The 18,428-nt window shown below is 38.7% G+C and overlaps 1 protein-coding gene across 2 annotated transcripts in view; it reads right to left on the reverse strand.

The window, feature by feature from the left end:
- The window catches only part of fstl4 (follistatin-like 4), a 191,855-nt gene that overhangs the window by 107,196 nt on the left and 66,231 nt on the right, over window positions 1-18,428 (reverse strand). For both annotated transcript variants that reach the window (XM_055197188.2, XM_055197187.2), the window contains exon 4: window positions 11,204-11,431. In XM_055197188.2, the coding sequence (XP_055053163.2) occupies window positions 11,204-11,431 (228 nt within the window). The remainder of the gene's footprint in view (window positions 1-11,203; window positions 11,432-18,428) is intronic.

The raw sequence follows: 18,428 nt of genomic DNA on the forward strand, positions 1-18,428 counted from the left end.
GACTTTTGCTTCTTTAGAAAGAAGTTGGTAATATTGCTTTTTCTCTTCATATACAAAGGAAAACTTGGTTACACACCTCATGAAGAAACCAAAATTTGGAACAATTTGCTTGTTATTATTTACCATAAGTACACCGTTACTAATAATACAAATAAAAACAACATGTATTCAACATGATTTCAAAATATGTCACATTAATGGAAGTAAAATGTGTTGGAAATATTGACTGTAATCTTAACTAAAGTCAGTTTTTTATGTTGTATTGGGTTTGGTTATTGTTTCTTTACACATGAAAATGCTGCGATATTTCAACTTAGTGTTGGGACAAAAAGGGATGAGCCCAGTCAGATTGGTTTAAATAAATAAAAAAAAATTATATTTGACCCAACAATGTGTTAAAACAAACCAGCATTTTGGGTTGAAACAACTCAGCATACACTCTTCAAAATGAATGTGCTTAAAAGTTTCTTCACAGCGATGCCATTAAAAACCTTAAAGAACCATTTAGTGAAAAGGTTCTTTAAATCCTTTTATACCTTTTTTCACACTAAAGAACCTTTTTGTTAATCAAAAAAGGTTATTCCGATGTTAAAGGTGTTTTAAAAACCATTTAGATAGAAAAGGTTCTTCTATGGCATCGTGAAGCACCTTAATTTTTAAAAGTCTAGGTTGAAGTACATTTGTCCCTTTTTGACCAAACGCTTGGTTAAAAATAACCCAGGATTTTTTAGAGTGCACAGGTCCAGGATCTTTAATATCTGAACACTGACAACGAATCTGACAGCATCACTAAAACCCTTCAAAAGGACAAATGGATCTGATAGGTTTATTTGATCGTTCAGAAAGGGTCACTTACAGGTTTGTCTTGCAGTCATTACATTAACAGGCTGCTATCTAGCAAAAAGCATAGCACAATATCAAGTCTTCATTGTTTAATAAGCTCAGCCTGTTTGTTATATTCTTTGGCTTTTTCATCTCTTTTACTACACAATCAATAAACTGGAAAGTAAAATGAATGAAGGGACCCGCATGCATCTATCAATGTTCATAAAGAACCATGTTTATGAGCAGCTATAAAAACCATTCACACTGACAACTGCTACATAATAATAGAAAGTAAGCAGTTAAATGCTCTGTAATGCTTTACTATATTCATTCAACCGCCAGATGAACAAGGACATTCTCTTTATGTTTATAGTTTATAACACACACACACACACACACACACACACACACACACACACACACACACACACACACACACACACACACACACACACACACACACACACTGATAAACACTCTAGTCTATTAAAGATATAAACATTAACAAACAAATACTTGAATTGTAAATAAACACAATTATAAGCAAGCTAAACCCTTTCGGACAGGAGGCAAATGAAAGAGATCTTCAATGTCTTGTTTTACTCTTAGACATATAAATGAACCAGACACCTTTACTGCAGTCTCCTGCTTAACAGAGATTTCTGTCATGGTATTTCAGATAAATAACTAAAAACGGTGCTATTCACAGTTATTTTATTAATTTGTTTTTTTAACCAAGTTCATATTTTATCACTTCCGGTTCCATTGTCCTGAAGTCGATGTTTTTTTTTTTTGAATGGGGTTTTGTTTGATTAAACTCCTTAAAGGGGACATTTCACAAGACTTCTTAAAGCTGGAAAAGAGGATGTTTGTTTATACATTTTTGCAATATTACTGAAAGTAATAAATTTAATATATGTCATCTGTGCATAAGGTAGGGCCTTAAAAACATCAGCCATTCGTTAACGTAATCATCGCATGAGCGATTGGCCCTCTGGCTTGTCAATCACTGCCATTACGTTCCTTGTGAGAGACGTGCACGCTCCAGTAACTTTACACGAGTGAGGCATGCGCATAATGCATGTAACTCCGTCTTTAGTTTCGGTATGTTTTCATCGTCGCTCCTGCTTTCCTCCTCGAATTTGCACCATGGAAGAGAAGAAACCCGAAGGAGGACGTAAAGGAAAGACTTTTTAAGTCGCTGAGAAGAGGAGAAAATTGTCAGAATAACGTAATCTAACCAGAGTCGTTCTTGGAGAAACATTTCAACACTGGAGAGCAATGAAGGAACAGAGAGGTGACAAGACAGGTAACAGTGATTATTCTTTCTTTGTGTAATAATTATTGTTGTACTGTTATTCAGGTATATCGACGTTGTTCTTGTACTGTAGTTGTAAGGCAGTGACTAGTCTGCTACATGCTAGTTGAAATGGGAGTAGGTAGCGTCGACTGATCTAACGTCTTATGTGTTTATTATCATATCATTTCACATAATGAATCCACTGACGCAACACAGCATATGCCAGTGGCAAACAAACACTCGTGTTCAAATACTCATGCACGAGTTTTGGAAGGTGTTTCCTAGAAATGAGCTGTGAAGGATGGGGGGTGTTCTTACGCATTCGCTTATTTAAAATACTCAGTAACATTCTTTGGATTCTCAGTCGGCGGAAACATCCTCTTTTGTGCCTTTAAAGATGTCAAATAAATATTTGGTGTCCTCAGAGTATGTACAGCGGGAAAAATAAGTATTTGACACATCAGCATTTTTATCAGTAAGGGGATTTCTAAGTGGGCTATTGACACAAAATTTCCACCAGATGTAGCCATCAAGCCAAATATTGAATTCATACAAACAAATCAGAACATTTAAGTATAAAAGTTGAGTCATAATAAATAAAGTTAAATGACACAAGGAAAAAGTATTGAACACATGAAGAGAACAAGGTGCAAAATGGCATAGAAAACCAGATCAACACCTGAAATCTGTCAGTATTGAGAGAGAAACCTGCCCCCTATCAGTACTAATTGATATCAGCTGCTTTAGTCTTAATTGATGGCCTCATTACCCAGGAGGCACACAGGAAAAACTTCATGATGGGTGAAAGCAAAGAACTCTCTGAAGATCTTCGTAATCTTATTGTTAAAAATATAGGTGCATTTCCAGAATGCTAAATGTTCCTGTGAGCACTGTGGGGGCCATTATTCAGAAAAGAAAAGAGTATGACTTCACCATAAACTGGCCACGATCAGGTGCTCCACGTAAGATCCCTGTCCGAGGAGTCGAAGAATAATCAGGAGAGCCAAGAACCACTTGGGCAGAACTTCAGGAAGACCTTGCATTAGCAGGTACTGTTGTTTTAAAGAAAACTATAATCAATGCACTGAACCGCCATGGCATCCATGCATGCTCACCACGCACGACTCCATTGCTGAACAAAAGGCATGTTGAAGCTTGGTTAAAGTTTGCGAAAGAGCATTTGGAGAATCCTGTGGATTATTGGGAGACTATAGTATGGTCAGATAAAGGCAAAATTAAACTTTTTGGCAGTCATTCTACACACCATGTTTGGTGAAGAAATGGCACTGCCCACCACCCCAAGAACACCATACCAACAGTTAAGTTCAGGGGTGTAAGCATCATGGTTTGGGGCTGCTTTTCAGCAAGGGGTACTGGCAGACTTCATATTATTGAAGGCAGGATGAGTGGAGAAATGTACCGCGATATTCTGGATAAAAATCTGCTGCCATCTACCAGAAAGCTAAACACAAGGCCAAGGAAACAATGAAGTGGTTTCAAAGAAAGAAAATCAAGTTGCTTGAATGGCCCAGTCAATAACCTGACCTAAATCCCATAGAAAATCTATGGAGAGAACTGCAGATCAAAGTTCATAAAAGAGGCCCAAGGAACCTTCAAGATTTAAAGACCATTTGTGTGGAAGAATGGGCCAGAATCACTCCTGAGTAATGCAGACGACTGGTCTCTCCATACAAGAGGCGTCTAGAAGCTGTAATCACCAACAAAGGCTTTTCTAAAAAGCATTAAATAAAGTGTATTCAATACTTTTTCCCTGTGTCATTTCACTTTATTTATTATGACTCAACTTGTATACTTAAATGTTTTTGTATGAATTCAATATTTGGCTTGATGGCTACATCTGGTGGAAATTTTGTGTCAATAGCCCACATAGAAATCCCCTCACTGATAAAAATGCTGATGAGTCAAATACTTATTTTCCCAGCTGTATGTAAAGTTTAAGCTCAAAATACCATATAGATAATTTATTATAGCATGTTAAAATTGCCACTTTGTAGGTGTGAGCAAAAATTTGCAGTTTTGAGTGTGTCCCTTTAAATGCATATGAGCTGATCTCTGTGTCGTGGTTGGATAGTGCAGATTAAGGGGTGTTATTATCCCCTTTTAATGTCACAAGGGGAGCCAAATTTCAATGAGCTATTTTTTACATGCTTGCAGAGAATGGTTTACCAAAACTAAGTTACTTTGTTGATCTTTATCACATTTTTTTAGGTTGATAGAAGCACTGGGGAATTATAGCACTTAAAACATGAAAAGTCAGATTTTCATGATGTGTCCCCTTTAAATAAGATCTGGGTTTAAAATAAACCCAAGATATTTTCACATTATATTTTCCGACATAAAACACACCAGTAATACCTCCAGTCATGATCGTTTTAAAGCTTTTATGTGTCTTTAAAACGCGGTTGATAACATGGGACTACAGACTGCATAGGGGACTTTAAACGTCATCATGCATGAAGATCACAAAAACAACGCAACATAGCCACAATTCCTAGCAAAGACTCATCCACAGAGTATTTCCTTATCAGGAAAAGTGTTTTTAATAACAGTGTTTCCAAGTCCTTGTCCGTTAGGCGGAACTGTTTAAACTGTTTCTGTAAGTTGACTTTTTTTCTGCGGGTTTAAGATAAAAGGATTTGGTATATAAGCTGTTGTTATTTGGGCTGTAAACGGTCCTTGGGATATTTTGGGATAGTTTTGAATGTACACTGGGCTGGATTTTAAACCCTGAACACGAAAAAACTTAAAATGATTTCTCTCCTACTGTTAAAATAGCCAGATGCTAACATTTTCTTCTATAATGTGCAACAAAAATACATCTGTTAACCTCATAAAATGATGTTTAGTATTTCACGGCCCTTTAAAACTATTTTACCATTTTCAGTTGAAATTTACAATTTCAACCAAGACATCAGACATCATGATTAATAGGCATAGAGAGTATAAAAGCACAGTCAAAGTCTTTTTGAAGAGATTATGCTGTTTTTAAGATGATTGGCCATGGGTAGAAGGTGACTGAACTGAGCATGCTCTGTTTGTACAACTGTCAAAAGCATCAAGCTTCAGATTATGCTAATTTGTATAAGACATATAGACCTCTGGATTTGTCCTTTTTCACTTACAGTACACATAATTTACTTTTCTGCGTTGGTCCAGTCTATAGGTAAGATCACACCTGTGACCTCATAATGTAAAGTATAACTCATGTCTATAGCACAAATGTTACTGTTTGTTCAGATCTGTGACTAGCAGTGACTTCAGCTAACACCAATACTAAATCTAGTAGTGCAGCTCTGTTGCAGTATTCTTGCATATTCATTACATACTGTTTGAGTCTTTTGTGGCTGAAACTGATGTTTATGAGGCAGAGGACTTATGAATAAACAGGGGACATTTATAAGTAGAACATGGCATCCATTTAAAATAGCAAATACTTTAATGCAATGAATCTCATAGGAGCAATAAAGTTAATGAAGCGGCCATGTGACCCGAGGGACTGAGGGACCTTATTTATTCACCATCATGAAAGAAGGATGGGGCTTATTTTGGGCTCGTTAATAAGAAAAACAAGAACAAACTGAAGTTTAACATTAAAGCCATAGCTACCACTGACTGCACCTATAGAGAACATTAAACCTTTTCATTAATGCTCAGAGAAATGCTTAAAGTCTATTCTTAGGACCATTAGGGTTTTTACCATTTTAGCACCAAATTGTAAATGTTCTTAAATTATCTAAAATAAAAATACATTTAAAAAAATTATGAAGTAAAGTAATTTCATTTGGTACTAAAATAAGGTCACATTTAAGGGGAATTTGAGCTGCATTGTCATAGGGATGATTTAGGAATGCCTCTGTGTGACTGCGCTTTAGGCACGTACATGAAATCAGTTTAATGAGGGAAACAAACGTCATAGGTGGGATGATGTCGGAACCAGGAAGAATAAAGGGGTCTCTGGTGAGTACAACATTAGTTTCTGTGCTTTCAGTAAGTGCGTTGTTTGTGTTTGTGTGTGTCAGTCCAGTCTTATCATGGCAGTGAAATGTAAGCATTTCTTCCTTCTTGCCCTCGCTACATTACAGGCAACGACAAGCATAAGTTGGTGAGGTCCTGGTCAACCCATATTCTGCCTTGATTTATTCTCCTCAGTCCCAGATATACTCTAGCATTTTAAGGGGGCATGGGTATGCAGCGATGCCCAAGATCAAGCAGTTACATCAACTGAGCATCTGAATGAACACAAAGTCATTTTGTAGACTAGGGGCAGGCCTTAAAGATGATTTAGCAAGGCTATGTAGTAGGGAAATCTGATACTTGCTTTGTCCTTGTGCAAACCAAGAGTCCATGTTGAAAGTTGTCCTGAGGTGTTCAGATGTAAGTTTGTAGTTTTCTATTTCCTGAAGATCCAAAAGTTTACCAGGTCCATTTGGCATGCAAATGTGAGTTTGTCCCAAAATCACAAACAAAGGATGAGCCTGACTAGAGGCCTTGCTGAAGGCCAGGCCAGATGCTTTGCCCCTCCGTGAAGGGAAGACCAGCAGTGATGGAAGTAAATAAACAGCGACTTATTTTGCAGTTTCAGCTAAATCACTCCTCAACTTGGCCCATCTTTGTTCTCACCATCGCAAACGTAAATACCTTTGACGCAGTTTTTTACCTGACGGGTGGGGTTCTAGTGGACCAATCACAGCGTTTGCGGTCCGCATAGAACTGACTTGTTGTTAAAAATTTGGCAAGGTTCACGTCAGGATACGCAGAGGCTACGGATAGCCTACAGCAGGGCTATTCAATTAGTTTGTCGTGGGGGCCAGTTCATAAAAAGTATCTTAAATGAGGGGCCAGAGATATAACAGTGATGATGACTACATTTTTCTACATTTAAACATATTCATGTTGTATTTTGAAACTGCACAACAACAAATTCAGTGCATTGTACAATAAGCTTTTTCTACAAACATGTATTTCGAAACTGCATTCAACAACATTAGTGCATTGTTAGATGTCAAAGTAGGCTTTTTCTACATCCAGATATGTTCATATGTTGTATTTTAAAACTGCATAACAACATAAGTGCATTGTAAGATGCCCAAGTAAGCTTTATTCTACATTTAAATAGGTAAATAAGATCCATATCACACTTATTGAGAATTTAACTCATTTACTCACTTCAGTGCACTGTGCACATAACAAAAAAGTTTATAATATGGAACATAATTGTTTTATGCTGTTTTTTTTGTCAAAAGCTAATTATTACAGTAGCCCTATTTAAACTACAACAGCCATCTTAATAATTGGCAAACAGCAGGCTACCTTCTAATAAACAGAATATGTTTTTAGATTTCGCATGAGCAGTAAAATCAGGTGTATGTTTGTTAGCGCGATACACATACAGTGGTGCAGGTGCTGGCTGTGAGCGATGGGCGATTAACTGTTACTCGTTTTAATTGCATTCTTGTGTGAGAACGATGACTCGCATAATATTTGAGCCTTTGTCTGCTTTGAATTTTGGAGAAACTGCAGGATCTTTTTGTCTAGTTCACAAAATCGTTTCAACGAGTTTCCTTTATCTAACGTTAATGTCATTGTGGATAAGCATAAACATATCAGACAACAATTATCAGAAAAGGTGTTTTAAGCTGAAAATACAACAAATAAAGTTAAAACAGCCATAGAGTCCGGTCTCTTAACTCACCACTGTCAGCTATCGCGTCTTGAGACGCGGGCGCGAGCGGGGGAGGCGATCGCTTTGAACTCGTGGACCAAAGCGCGAATACAATCACGTGACACAGCTGCTCGCACCAGTCACGTGACTCGCGCTCTGCAGCTCATGCTGCATGAAACAGACGCACGCGCATCAACTCGTAACTGTACGGCCCGTTGTCTAACTTACTAAATTTATTTTAGAGATGTCTTTTTTTACAGACTACATAAAGGGCCGGATCAAATTACCTTGGGGGCCGGGTTTGGCCCGCGGGCCGCCAATTGAATAGCCCTGGCCTACAGGGTAGCTACAGCGTAGACCTTACGCACGGGTATAAATTGGACTTTAGGAAGGGCTCTCAGTATATTAATTTGTATGTAACAGTGAGAGTTAGGAAGAAACAAAAAGGAAGAACCAAAGTTGTGATCGATATTTAACTTCAAGAAGGGGCAGGTTATTTAAAAAGGCAAGGGAGCCAACATACAGCATGCATGCATACATGTATTTACAGAAAAGGTTCTGGTGTGGTTTCACAAAAGATGTTTTTCTGAGTCAACAACATGTCTCAAGTCTCTGTTAGGGCCAGCTTTAACCTTTCACACATCATCTGCTCTCTTTAAAACTTCAGGAGGTGTTGTAAACGTCCAACCAAGGTCGGTGGGCTATTAACGGTTTTGGGAGATGCATGAACCGACTAGAAATACTCCTGAATCTGGGCCTTTTTTGTTGTCATCAAGAGACCAGACCCACGCTGTTGTAAGGGTTTTGTCTTGTGTTGTGTTTGGTCTTTTATTTTTAAAGTCATGTCTCTGGTCTTTTATTTTGATATCATGCCATGTCACACTTCACATTCCACTTCCTGTTTGTCACTATATAACCGGTTCAATTTCAACATCACATTGCGAAGTATTGCTAGCTGTAACACTGCATACCGAGCGTTCATGGTCATTGTTTGTTGTCTTGTTTCGTGGTTTTCGGTTTCCTGTATTCATGCTATGGTTTTGACCCTTGCCTGCATTTTTGGATTACGATTTTGGATTACCCGTTTGGATGTGTTTGCCTGCCCTTTTGGGATTTATTAATAAACTTTTCTGCACATGGATTCGTCCCTCGCTTTGTGTAAGCAGCCGCCCATTTGTTACAGCTGTCCATATTTAATAGCTATTCTGCGATCCAAGTATCAGATATGATCCAGTTATGGAACTGCCATACCTTACAAAAGTGGCCATTAGAGAATCTAAAACAATGGGTCTCATATGCATACGCACAACTTTGTGCATGACAAACCATCATGTGCATAACAGACGTTTTCACAAACAAACCCTGATTTAATATAAACTTTTGGACCAAAATATCTACTAAATGTACAAAAAAATTCCAGAACCACTTATACCACACATACGCAATAAATCAGGTTTAATTTTCACAGTTTTTTTGCCAACTGCTTTAGTCGAGTGGAGACTTTTATGCGTTACTTGCGCTTACATGCGCACATAAAGAAAGCCGGTTAAGGTGCTTACATTTCACACAAAATCGGGGTAATGAGCAAAAAACAACCTTTGCTGAACAGTTTTTGCTTACGCCGTTTATAGGGTTTCTCCGATAAAAGAAAATCTTTTTAAGCGTTTACATGACCCAACTTGCTACCAGTTTATTAAGCATAATCGGCGTAAGACATGTAAACACACTCAGTGACAGACTGCTTTAAAATTTTCTGTGGACAAGTGCTGTGGAAAGGCCTTTTATGGAGCAGTATGGTGTATTATGCTTTAGATACTTTAGATTAGTACTTTAGAGCAAGAGAGTAAATACTGTCATATTAAACTATGCACAATTTGTAGTTCTATACTCCTGAATGTAGTACATTATAAGAAATAATCTTAGTAGTAATTTAACTTGAAGCAAAGTGAGGATTTTTTATAATTCATTATTTTTAATTATTGTTTCTTATTTTAAATTCCATTCCAGTTTCAAACATTATTGTATTACTGTAAGAATAAAATAAACTAGACAGCTCTAGCAATGCTATAATGGTCTAGTTACAGTATGTGGACATATGTCATATATTAAAGTAAACACTTGTCTGACATCATCAAACGTTACAACATCAAAAACCAAGCATCTTGACAATGCAACTTATCTTGATAAAAGAACAGCATGGCGAAAAAACTATAGGTGATCTTAAATAGCTCAGTAGTTTCTCCAAGAATGCACTGAGATTCACTAGAGATCAACTGAGAACTGAGTAAAGACCTCTGTATCCTCATACTGTATGAAGCCTGCAATTCCTCAATAAATCCTTCAAAACTAAACAATCCGAGCTGTGCTGTAATACAGCAGGTGAACAACAAGCTCATTTACATTTAAAAGACATGGCTTTGGGCAAGAAAACATACCATGTACATAAAACAATCCTCCTGCACTTACTGTAAAATACTGTACATGCCAACAGCACAACAATAACAACAAAAAACCTACGGCATGAGTAAACATTCAAACTCACAATCATCATTGAAACATCTCTTTTACATCTGTCCTTACTAAACTGGTCAAACACATGAATCTCCTACTGTTATATGCTAATGTTATTCTTCATGTCAAATGAAATTTTTTATAGTGCATACTCATGAATCCTCTTCAGACGCCTCTGTGCGCAATGGTACCTGGTTTATTATAATTTATGGGGTGGAACAAGCACCTCATGTGCTTTACAATGACCTTCATTTAGTTAGAAGCCATAAACCTTGACCATGTTATCATGAGGCAAATTCCCGTATGCACGAATCTACAGTGAACATCGCAAACTGTTACTTATGGTTACTTGTCACATATATGCCATTGGAGATATCAGTACTTGACCTATATATTGTTTATGATGTGAAACTGCTCAAGGAAGGTGGAAGATGCAATCATCATTCTTACATACTGTACTTACACCGCTGTGCATGTTTCATATAAGATATGAATATTGCTTTAAGCACAGCAGGAGAAAGTTCATTGTGATTTACGATAAACCATTCTGCATTGTTTAAACCCTTAACAGAGGCAAAAGTTGAAAACATTTTGGACTTTTAAAGAAACGTTCTGGGTTCAAAGCAATTTAGCTGTTATGGATAGCATCTGTAGTGTGCTGTTATTTACCACGTTTTACTAAACTTGAGTCCATTTTCCCCATAGCCTTCCATTGTAAGTGGATTACCATAAATACAGCCTTTGCACTGAGGAGCAGGTTGACAGTATTCTCTATGGTAAACAACAGTACGTACCAGATACCGTTCACCAGGATTTACGCGTATGTTTTTAGAGAACAAATCCTGATATAGGGCCGCTGTACAGTTACATTTGTAGTATCTCACCTTTGAAGAAGCAGTCTTTGCTGTGAAGCACATAAATCCTCTTCTGCTGCAGGCAAGCAGTACGGTACAGCTCACAGTGATTCTCATAAAAGTGTCCATCAGAGCCGCAGACGGGCACAAATGAGCTGTGGCATCTTTCCTGGCACACACATTCTGCACGACCCGTTAGATCCCTGACCACACACTCCTGTCCTCGACCACAGTACGTCCTCTTACATGGACCCTCATCTGGAAAGAGAAAGAGTTTAGTTAAAACTAACGTAACTCAAAATACACGTACAAATGTGGAAGTATTTAACATTTTGATTTGACATCCAACAATAATCACAGAACACAAATATTCACATATACTTAATACATGTTTCTGGTCATATTGTGCATGATTCATTAATGTGCATGTATGCAAAGGTAAGAAAATATCTTTCTTATCTTTCATCAAAATTTAATAACGTGCTCTGCCCATGAAATGACATTCCCGGCATCACCAAGCTTCTGTTCAGCCCCCTGACTTCAACATATACAATACAGAGATGTCTGCTAACCTGTTTCAGTCTAAGAGATATTTTTTATGTACATATAATATAATACAACTGAAGAGATCAGTTGTGCCGTGAATGTAGTAGAACAACATAACAGAACCGTTGTAATCCAGTCTGAATGCACTACAGCTCACACCATAAGATTGACAGTATGTAAAACACACCATTGTCAACTAAACAACATTCTAGTAATCTTACGCATTTACATTTGAACATGAAAAGCTACTGGGATCTGGACTGGTCTTCCTGCTGGGATCTGGACTGGTCTTTCGGCTAAGATTTGAAATGGTCATTCTGCTGTGATCTGGACTGGTCTTCCTACTAAGATCTGAATTGGTCTTCCTTCTGGGATCTGGACTGGTCTTTCCGCTGGGATCTGAACTGGTCTTTCTGCTGGGATCTAAACTGGTCTTCCTTCTTGGATCTGGACTGGTCTTTCTGCTGGAATCTGAATTGGTCTTTCTGCTGGGATCTGAACTGGTCTTCCTGTTGGGATGTGAACTGGTCTTCCTTTTGGGATCTGGACTGGTCTTTCTGCTGGTATCTGAACTGATCTTCCTTCTGGGATCTGGACTGGTCTTTCCGCTGGGATCTGAACTGGTCTTCCTGTTGGGATGTGAAATGGTCTTCCTTTTGGGATCTGGACTGGTCTTTCTGCTAAGATCTAAATTGGTCTTCCTGCTGGGATCTGGACTGGTCTTCCTGCTAAGATCTAAATTGGTCTTTCTGCTGGGATCTGGACTGGTCTTCCTGCTAAGATCTGGACTGGTCTTTCTGCTGGTATCTGAACTGATCTTCCTTCTGGGATCTGGACTGGTCTTTCCACTGGGATCTGAACTGGTCTTCCTGTTGGGATGTGAAATGGTCTTCCTTTTGGGATCTGGACTGGTCTTTCTGCTAAGATCTAAATTGGTCTTCCTGCTGGGATCTGGACTGGTCTTCCTGCTAAGATCTAAATTGGTCTTTCTGCTGGGATCTGGACTGGTCTTCCTGCTAAGATCTGAACTGTTTTTTCCTGCTGGGATCTGGACTGGTCTTCCTGCTAAGATGTGAACTGGTCTTCCTGCTGGGATATGGCTCTGTGTACCAGTGCCATTTGTACCTGGTTTGTACCAGTTCAAGCAGCTTCTTTTGGGCACTGTCTGATTCACTATTAAATGTGATAAAATTGATAAAAAGTAAAACAGACGGAATGGCATTTAACTCATCCAGGGAGTAGTAAACACATGCACTGCAAGTCGTGAACACACACACATACACTCGCAGCAGTGGGCAGCTATCCTGTGCCCAGGAGCAAGGGGGGACAGGTGCTTTGCTCAAGGGCACCTCAGTCACAACCTGCCCGCTGTGAGACTCAAACCAGCAAATCTTGAGTTCATAAAAAGTAACAGAGCGTGCAGCACAGTTACAATAGACTCAGTGTGGAAATGCGGTGGCACCGCACCACATCCATATAAGCAGTGTGAATGCTCTAACCTCTTAACACAGGCATGTAAAAAAATGCACTGCATAATACAAACTGCACATAAAGTATGTGTGAAAAAGCTTGAGACATTTCATACTGAACCACATCAAAGGAGTTCATCCCCTGATAATCTTCTCTGCTCTTTCATTGCAAGTCCATGACATTTCTTCACATGTATTACATCAGTTAAAGATTCTCCAATGACTTGATTCAGATACTGTATCTCCTGAGCAAGATGCATGGTACAAGATCAAATCATTTAAACATTATGTTTAAAACATTATAATTTAAACAAATATATTTAAAGAAACATTTAGGTTTAATACCTGGAGTTAGTGAGTTTACTCAAAATTGAACAACAGTATAGTGATGCTCACGGACAGAAATGTAACTGTGTTATTAAAGAAGAGCATAAGTACAGCGTCTAGATAAATGACCTGTAGATGTAATAAAATGTGGTCAAGTCCTCAAGGGTCAGCTTTTATGTCTAGTGTTATTGAGTTTATTAATTATTTAATGCATCTTAACTAACCAACAGCAGGCAATAAGATGGATCCCAGTACCACGTAACCTTATTTCTGGATGTCAAGGTTACAGACGATTACTAAATCATTTGTATTCTCTGAGCGTTGAAGATTAGGTGCTTAACCGAGCTCTGTTTCTGTCACAATTATTTCTTCTTATATGGACGCCTGCTGTCTAGACATCTTCTGCCATTCCAAAGCTTTTCTCTGTTCTACCCAAAACACAAAATGTTCCCTTTAGAGCGCTATTTGTAATTCTGCTAGTAGTTCACTCCTTTCTTCTGCAGTCATGGCGATATGCCTGCTAAGAGTCGCACAATTCCCATCTGAACTCCACTGTGGTTTACTTAAGATGCTAAAGAGCTGATTTGTAATCCATTCGGTCTGGGCAGCGACACAATGTGATACATGAATCTTAAAGGTTGCATAAAAGCTTTGCCAAAGCTGCCGAGCGAAAGAGCTAATGCGTTTTGTTTATCACAGCCGTATTATTGGCGACTTAAGCCATTGGTTTTCCAACTCAGTTAGTCATCCATTAATTCCAAGCATGGATGATACACGCTGAAACGTTTCATACGAATCATTGGGGAAACCACGGAGGGAATGCATGTAAGTATTGTTCATCTGTTGTGGATTACTCTAAATCTCATCCTATCGTCTTCAACTAAATGAGACTAATTGATTCCATTCATTGGGATGCAGCGGAGACAAGAGGATACATGCGTGTAATCCCTGACATCTGCTGTTATATAAATAACTTTCTGTCTGACATTAACAACAGACCACCCAACCGAACTCAAAGCTACATCTGTACTATAGCAGCACAAAGGAACTTGGACTATGTTTCTTAAATAATAAATGTCATTTGTCACTCTAAATATTCAGAGAGGTAAAGAGCTATTTTCATTTGAGTTGTTCAATTATACTTCATTTTCCTTAAGACAGCAAAGTTTGACAGAAATGTACTGAGAAAGAGAGAGAGAGATGATCCTTAAAATAGCATTTTCAAAATGTAAGTAAACTGTGTTGTACAAATATTGTGGAAGGTTGTTATCGTATTTTCAGATTATTCAAAATAATGTATTTATTGTGAAATTTCAAAAGCAGTACCAAAAGTAGTTAAATGCTGATGTGCTGCAGGTCCTCTCTGGAGTTTATGAAGTACAGGGAAATATTAAAGTTATTAATCCACCAGAATGTTAATCCAGCTTCTGTCTGTTAAGGCCCGCCAATCAAATTTAAAAAGTACATCGACTGAAAGACGGCAATGTCACAAATCTGTGATGTAGATGCAAGATCTAATGAGTGTTTAATATCATTGCCGTAAGGCAATGTGTTGTAAAGCTTCTTGAGGTGCAATATTTAAATTTAAATTCATAATGAGATTTGACGTTTATGGTCGCTGATGAGAACTGGGATCAAGATCGCTGGATAAAGGGCTGAATTTGGATCTGTTCCTCACAATCGTATGAATTTTAAAGATGTGGATCACAGCGAATTAATAAAATTAATATCGCTTGTGAATTTATGTTGTGTTTTGGTGTAATTATTATTGCATAGGATAAGACTCCAAAGTTAATCAGTCAGACAGTTAATCCATACACATTTTTTTATTCAGACAAGTTGATCCATACACAGGGACAATTTGGCATCTCTAGTTTGCCTAACTTGCATGTTTTTGGCCTGTGGGAGGAAACCGAAGTAACCCCACACTGACACAAGGAGAACATGTAAACTTCACACTGAAAGGCCACCTGCCCTAGCCGGGGCTCAAACCGGGGACCTTCTTGCTGTAAGGCAACAGTGCTACCCACTGACCCGCCCCTGTCATGGTAAACAAAGTGTAGTCTTGTTTAAAGGGACACTTCACCGATTTGCATTAAAGGTATAGCGAAAGATTTTCCCAAATTATTTAAAAGAACCGCCCCTCCACATTTTTTAAAAAATGCACACGCGCCACACTCTACCTCCTCCCAAGAGGGAACGCCTGTTAAACACGTGCACGAGACAGAGATAGAGCATGCAGAGGAGCGTAGTTCTTCTCTTCGCTTTGTTTACAAGTTGCTGTCGGCATGTTTACCGTGTCTGTGCAGTTCTTGACTTGTGCCAGGGCTAGCGTCGCTAATCATAGCTTGCATCAACTTTTACTAGCAGTGATTTTAAACGGATTTCTCCAAATAGCATGACAAAATGTACCTTTCCAGTAGAAACTAGAAAACTAGAAACACGTGGGAAGCCCAACCTGTCCTATTAGCTCACGCCAGCGGCTAGCGTGTGAACAATTCTCCCATAAACACTCTGGTCTTGTTTCTTTCTTTATAGTCCTTTCTCTTCTTGTCATACAATTCGTAGACACCTTTTCTCTTGCGACCCTCAGACATTTTGAAAAAAAAAACAGTAAGAACGGGAGCTTCAATTAATGGTTAAAACCGTAGCACAACACACATACACGTGAAAGTGCGCATGTGCAGAAAGCGAACCGAGAGGCGAGCACGTACGACGGTTATACGTCAACATATCATCAGAATGATTGACATCTGGGATGACCAATAATATAGGTGATCCACCCGGAAAACGAAAATCTTTCGCTATACCTTTAAGCTTTGTATCGTTAGAACCCCAGTCATGTTTTTAAATAGTCGTGCATCATTCCCCTGGGATGGGAGAAATACAGATTTCAGTGTTGCACTTCCTTCTTTCAATGATGAAAAAAATCATCATTTTGCTTCATTGAAAGAAGGAACTGCTGTATTTTTGTTGAGGATGTAAGACTACAAACACTCATTCTTCATTTTTCCAAGGTGGGGGCTATGGGTGAGACCCACGCACGCTACAGACCTATTACATATCAGTGGGTGGGACTTACGAAAATATACGAACACAGACGAAAAACGATCAGCCGCCATCTTTATGCTAAGCTAAGCTAACAGACGTTGTGGAGCGAGCCATACTTCATGTTATAATAATAGCGGAAGGTAGTCGATATGATATGGAAGAGGGTGATTTCGCATGCGTGATGCTCTAATCTGCTGTTCATTGCACCTTTATGAGCCACAATACAGCAAAGATCTCAGGCAGATGGAGGAACAGAAGCCCGAAGAGTAGGCTGGAGCCTGGGCTTCGGCTGGGTAGAGAAGCCCGGACTGGCTCGAGTTTGGACGGATTAGTAGTGTGAGGAATTGCGGGACAGATGAACCAAAACGCAAACGATGTCGGGGAAAACAGAAAATAATTTATTAACAAAACAAATACCCACGAGGGGGTACAAAACATGAAACATTAAACTCTGACAGATAACACTAAACTTTGACTTGATAACTAGACTTGAAGTACACGAACACGAGGAACAGAACACAATGAACCTGCACAGAACTAAGGACACAATGACATTAAATAGAAAAAAACCAAACAAGATAACGAGCGGGAACAGGTGATGGGAATAAACTAATGATTTATAATAAGCAGGAGAACGAGGGGGCGGGGACAAATGACAAGACACCGGAGGCACATGCCACAATTAACAAGGCATGAGCCTCCACATAAAACCTGGGACTGCCAGAACCCTGCCACCATGACAAAATACAAATACAACATAAGACTTCAAGGCAGAGTCCTGACAAGTAGTGCCTGTACTCTCGCTATGTGCTTTCTGTATAACATTTCTGCATCAGATCAGGATTGTTTGGTGAATGGTCCCGGGCAAGAGAGGTACTTTGCGCGTGTTTGGCATGTTTATTTCACAGAAGTGTTTCGGCTTACGAGCACAAGCGCTGAGCCAGTGCGTCTGTGGAGTAACGTTATAAATATTCTGTGGTGGAAGCGTTTGTATGCAGGATGCAGCAATTTCTTTGGGAATATAGATGTTTGGCCAAGCACTTTAAAAAATAAATCAGAAACTGAATGCAGCTTGCTCCTACCCAAGCTTCGTACCGTATATGGACAGCGGCATCCTGGATACATATTTTAGAATCCTCTATTTTCTTTGTTATACTAACGTGGCATTTATGTACACAATAGCATATCTGAGCGGTGTTCCGATTAATGGGAGTGGCTTGCAGAGCTGTGCATTGTGGGAGTTGTAGTTTTCCATACAAAGGTGCCCTAAAGTCACGTTCTGTCTTCTAAATTCTGAATTCGTTCTGAATTCAATAAATTTTAAATTTATGTTAAATTTCGACTACAAATATCACCCACTTTCAATAAAGATTAATATTTCTACCGGTAAAATGGAACTTGAATATTGTAATTCTCTAAAAGTCATCAACAGTTCATTAGGTAAATGATAGTCATGAATAAATAAGTCAGAAAATATGACTGAATCATATCATTAATACGAGTAAGAAACGCTGAATAAGTACAAATCTGTGAAGCTGTTAATGCGTAAATAATTAATATATTAGTCTTGTCAACACATCGATATTATATGTTTCAATGAGTATGAAAACGCAAGTACAGTAAATGGCTGTTTTTCAATTCCAAGAACGCAAAGAACGTGCATTCTCGACTTTGAAAGAACAAACTTCGCGAGAACGCACTTGTGAGAATTGAGATGTTGCAATGACTTCTGGGGCGTTAAGCGATTTCAGCACGCAAGTCTGCACTCGATGCATCCTCGATATCAAGAACACATCCGGGTATTTTCATGCGTCCTCTGTACTTGCGTTTTTGAACTTTGACAGTTTATGATGACGTAGAGC

The sequence above is a fragment of the Misgurnus anguillicaudatus genome, chromosome 9, assembly GCF_027580225.2.
Source record: "Misgurnus anguillicaudatus chromosome 9, ASM2758022v2, whole genome shotgun sequence".
Lineage (NCBI taxonomy): Eukaryota > Metazoa > Chordata > Actinopteri > Cypriniformes > Cobitidae > Misgurnus > Misgurnus anguillicaudatus.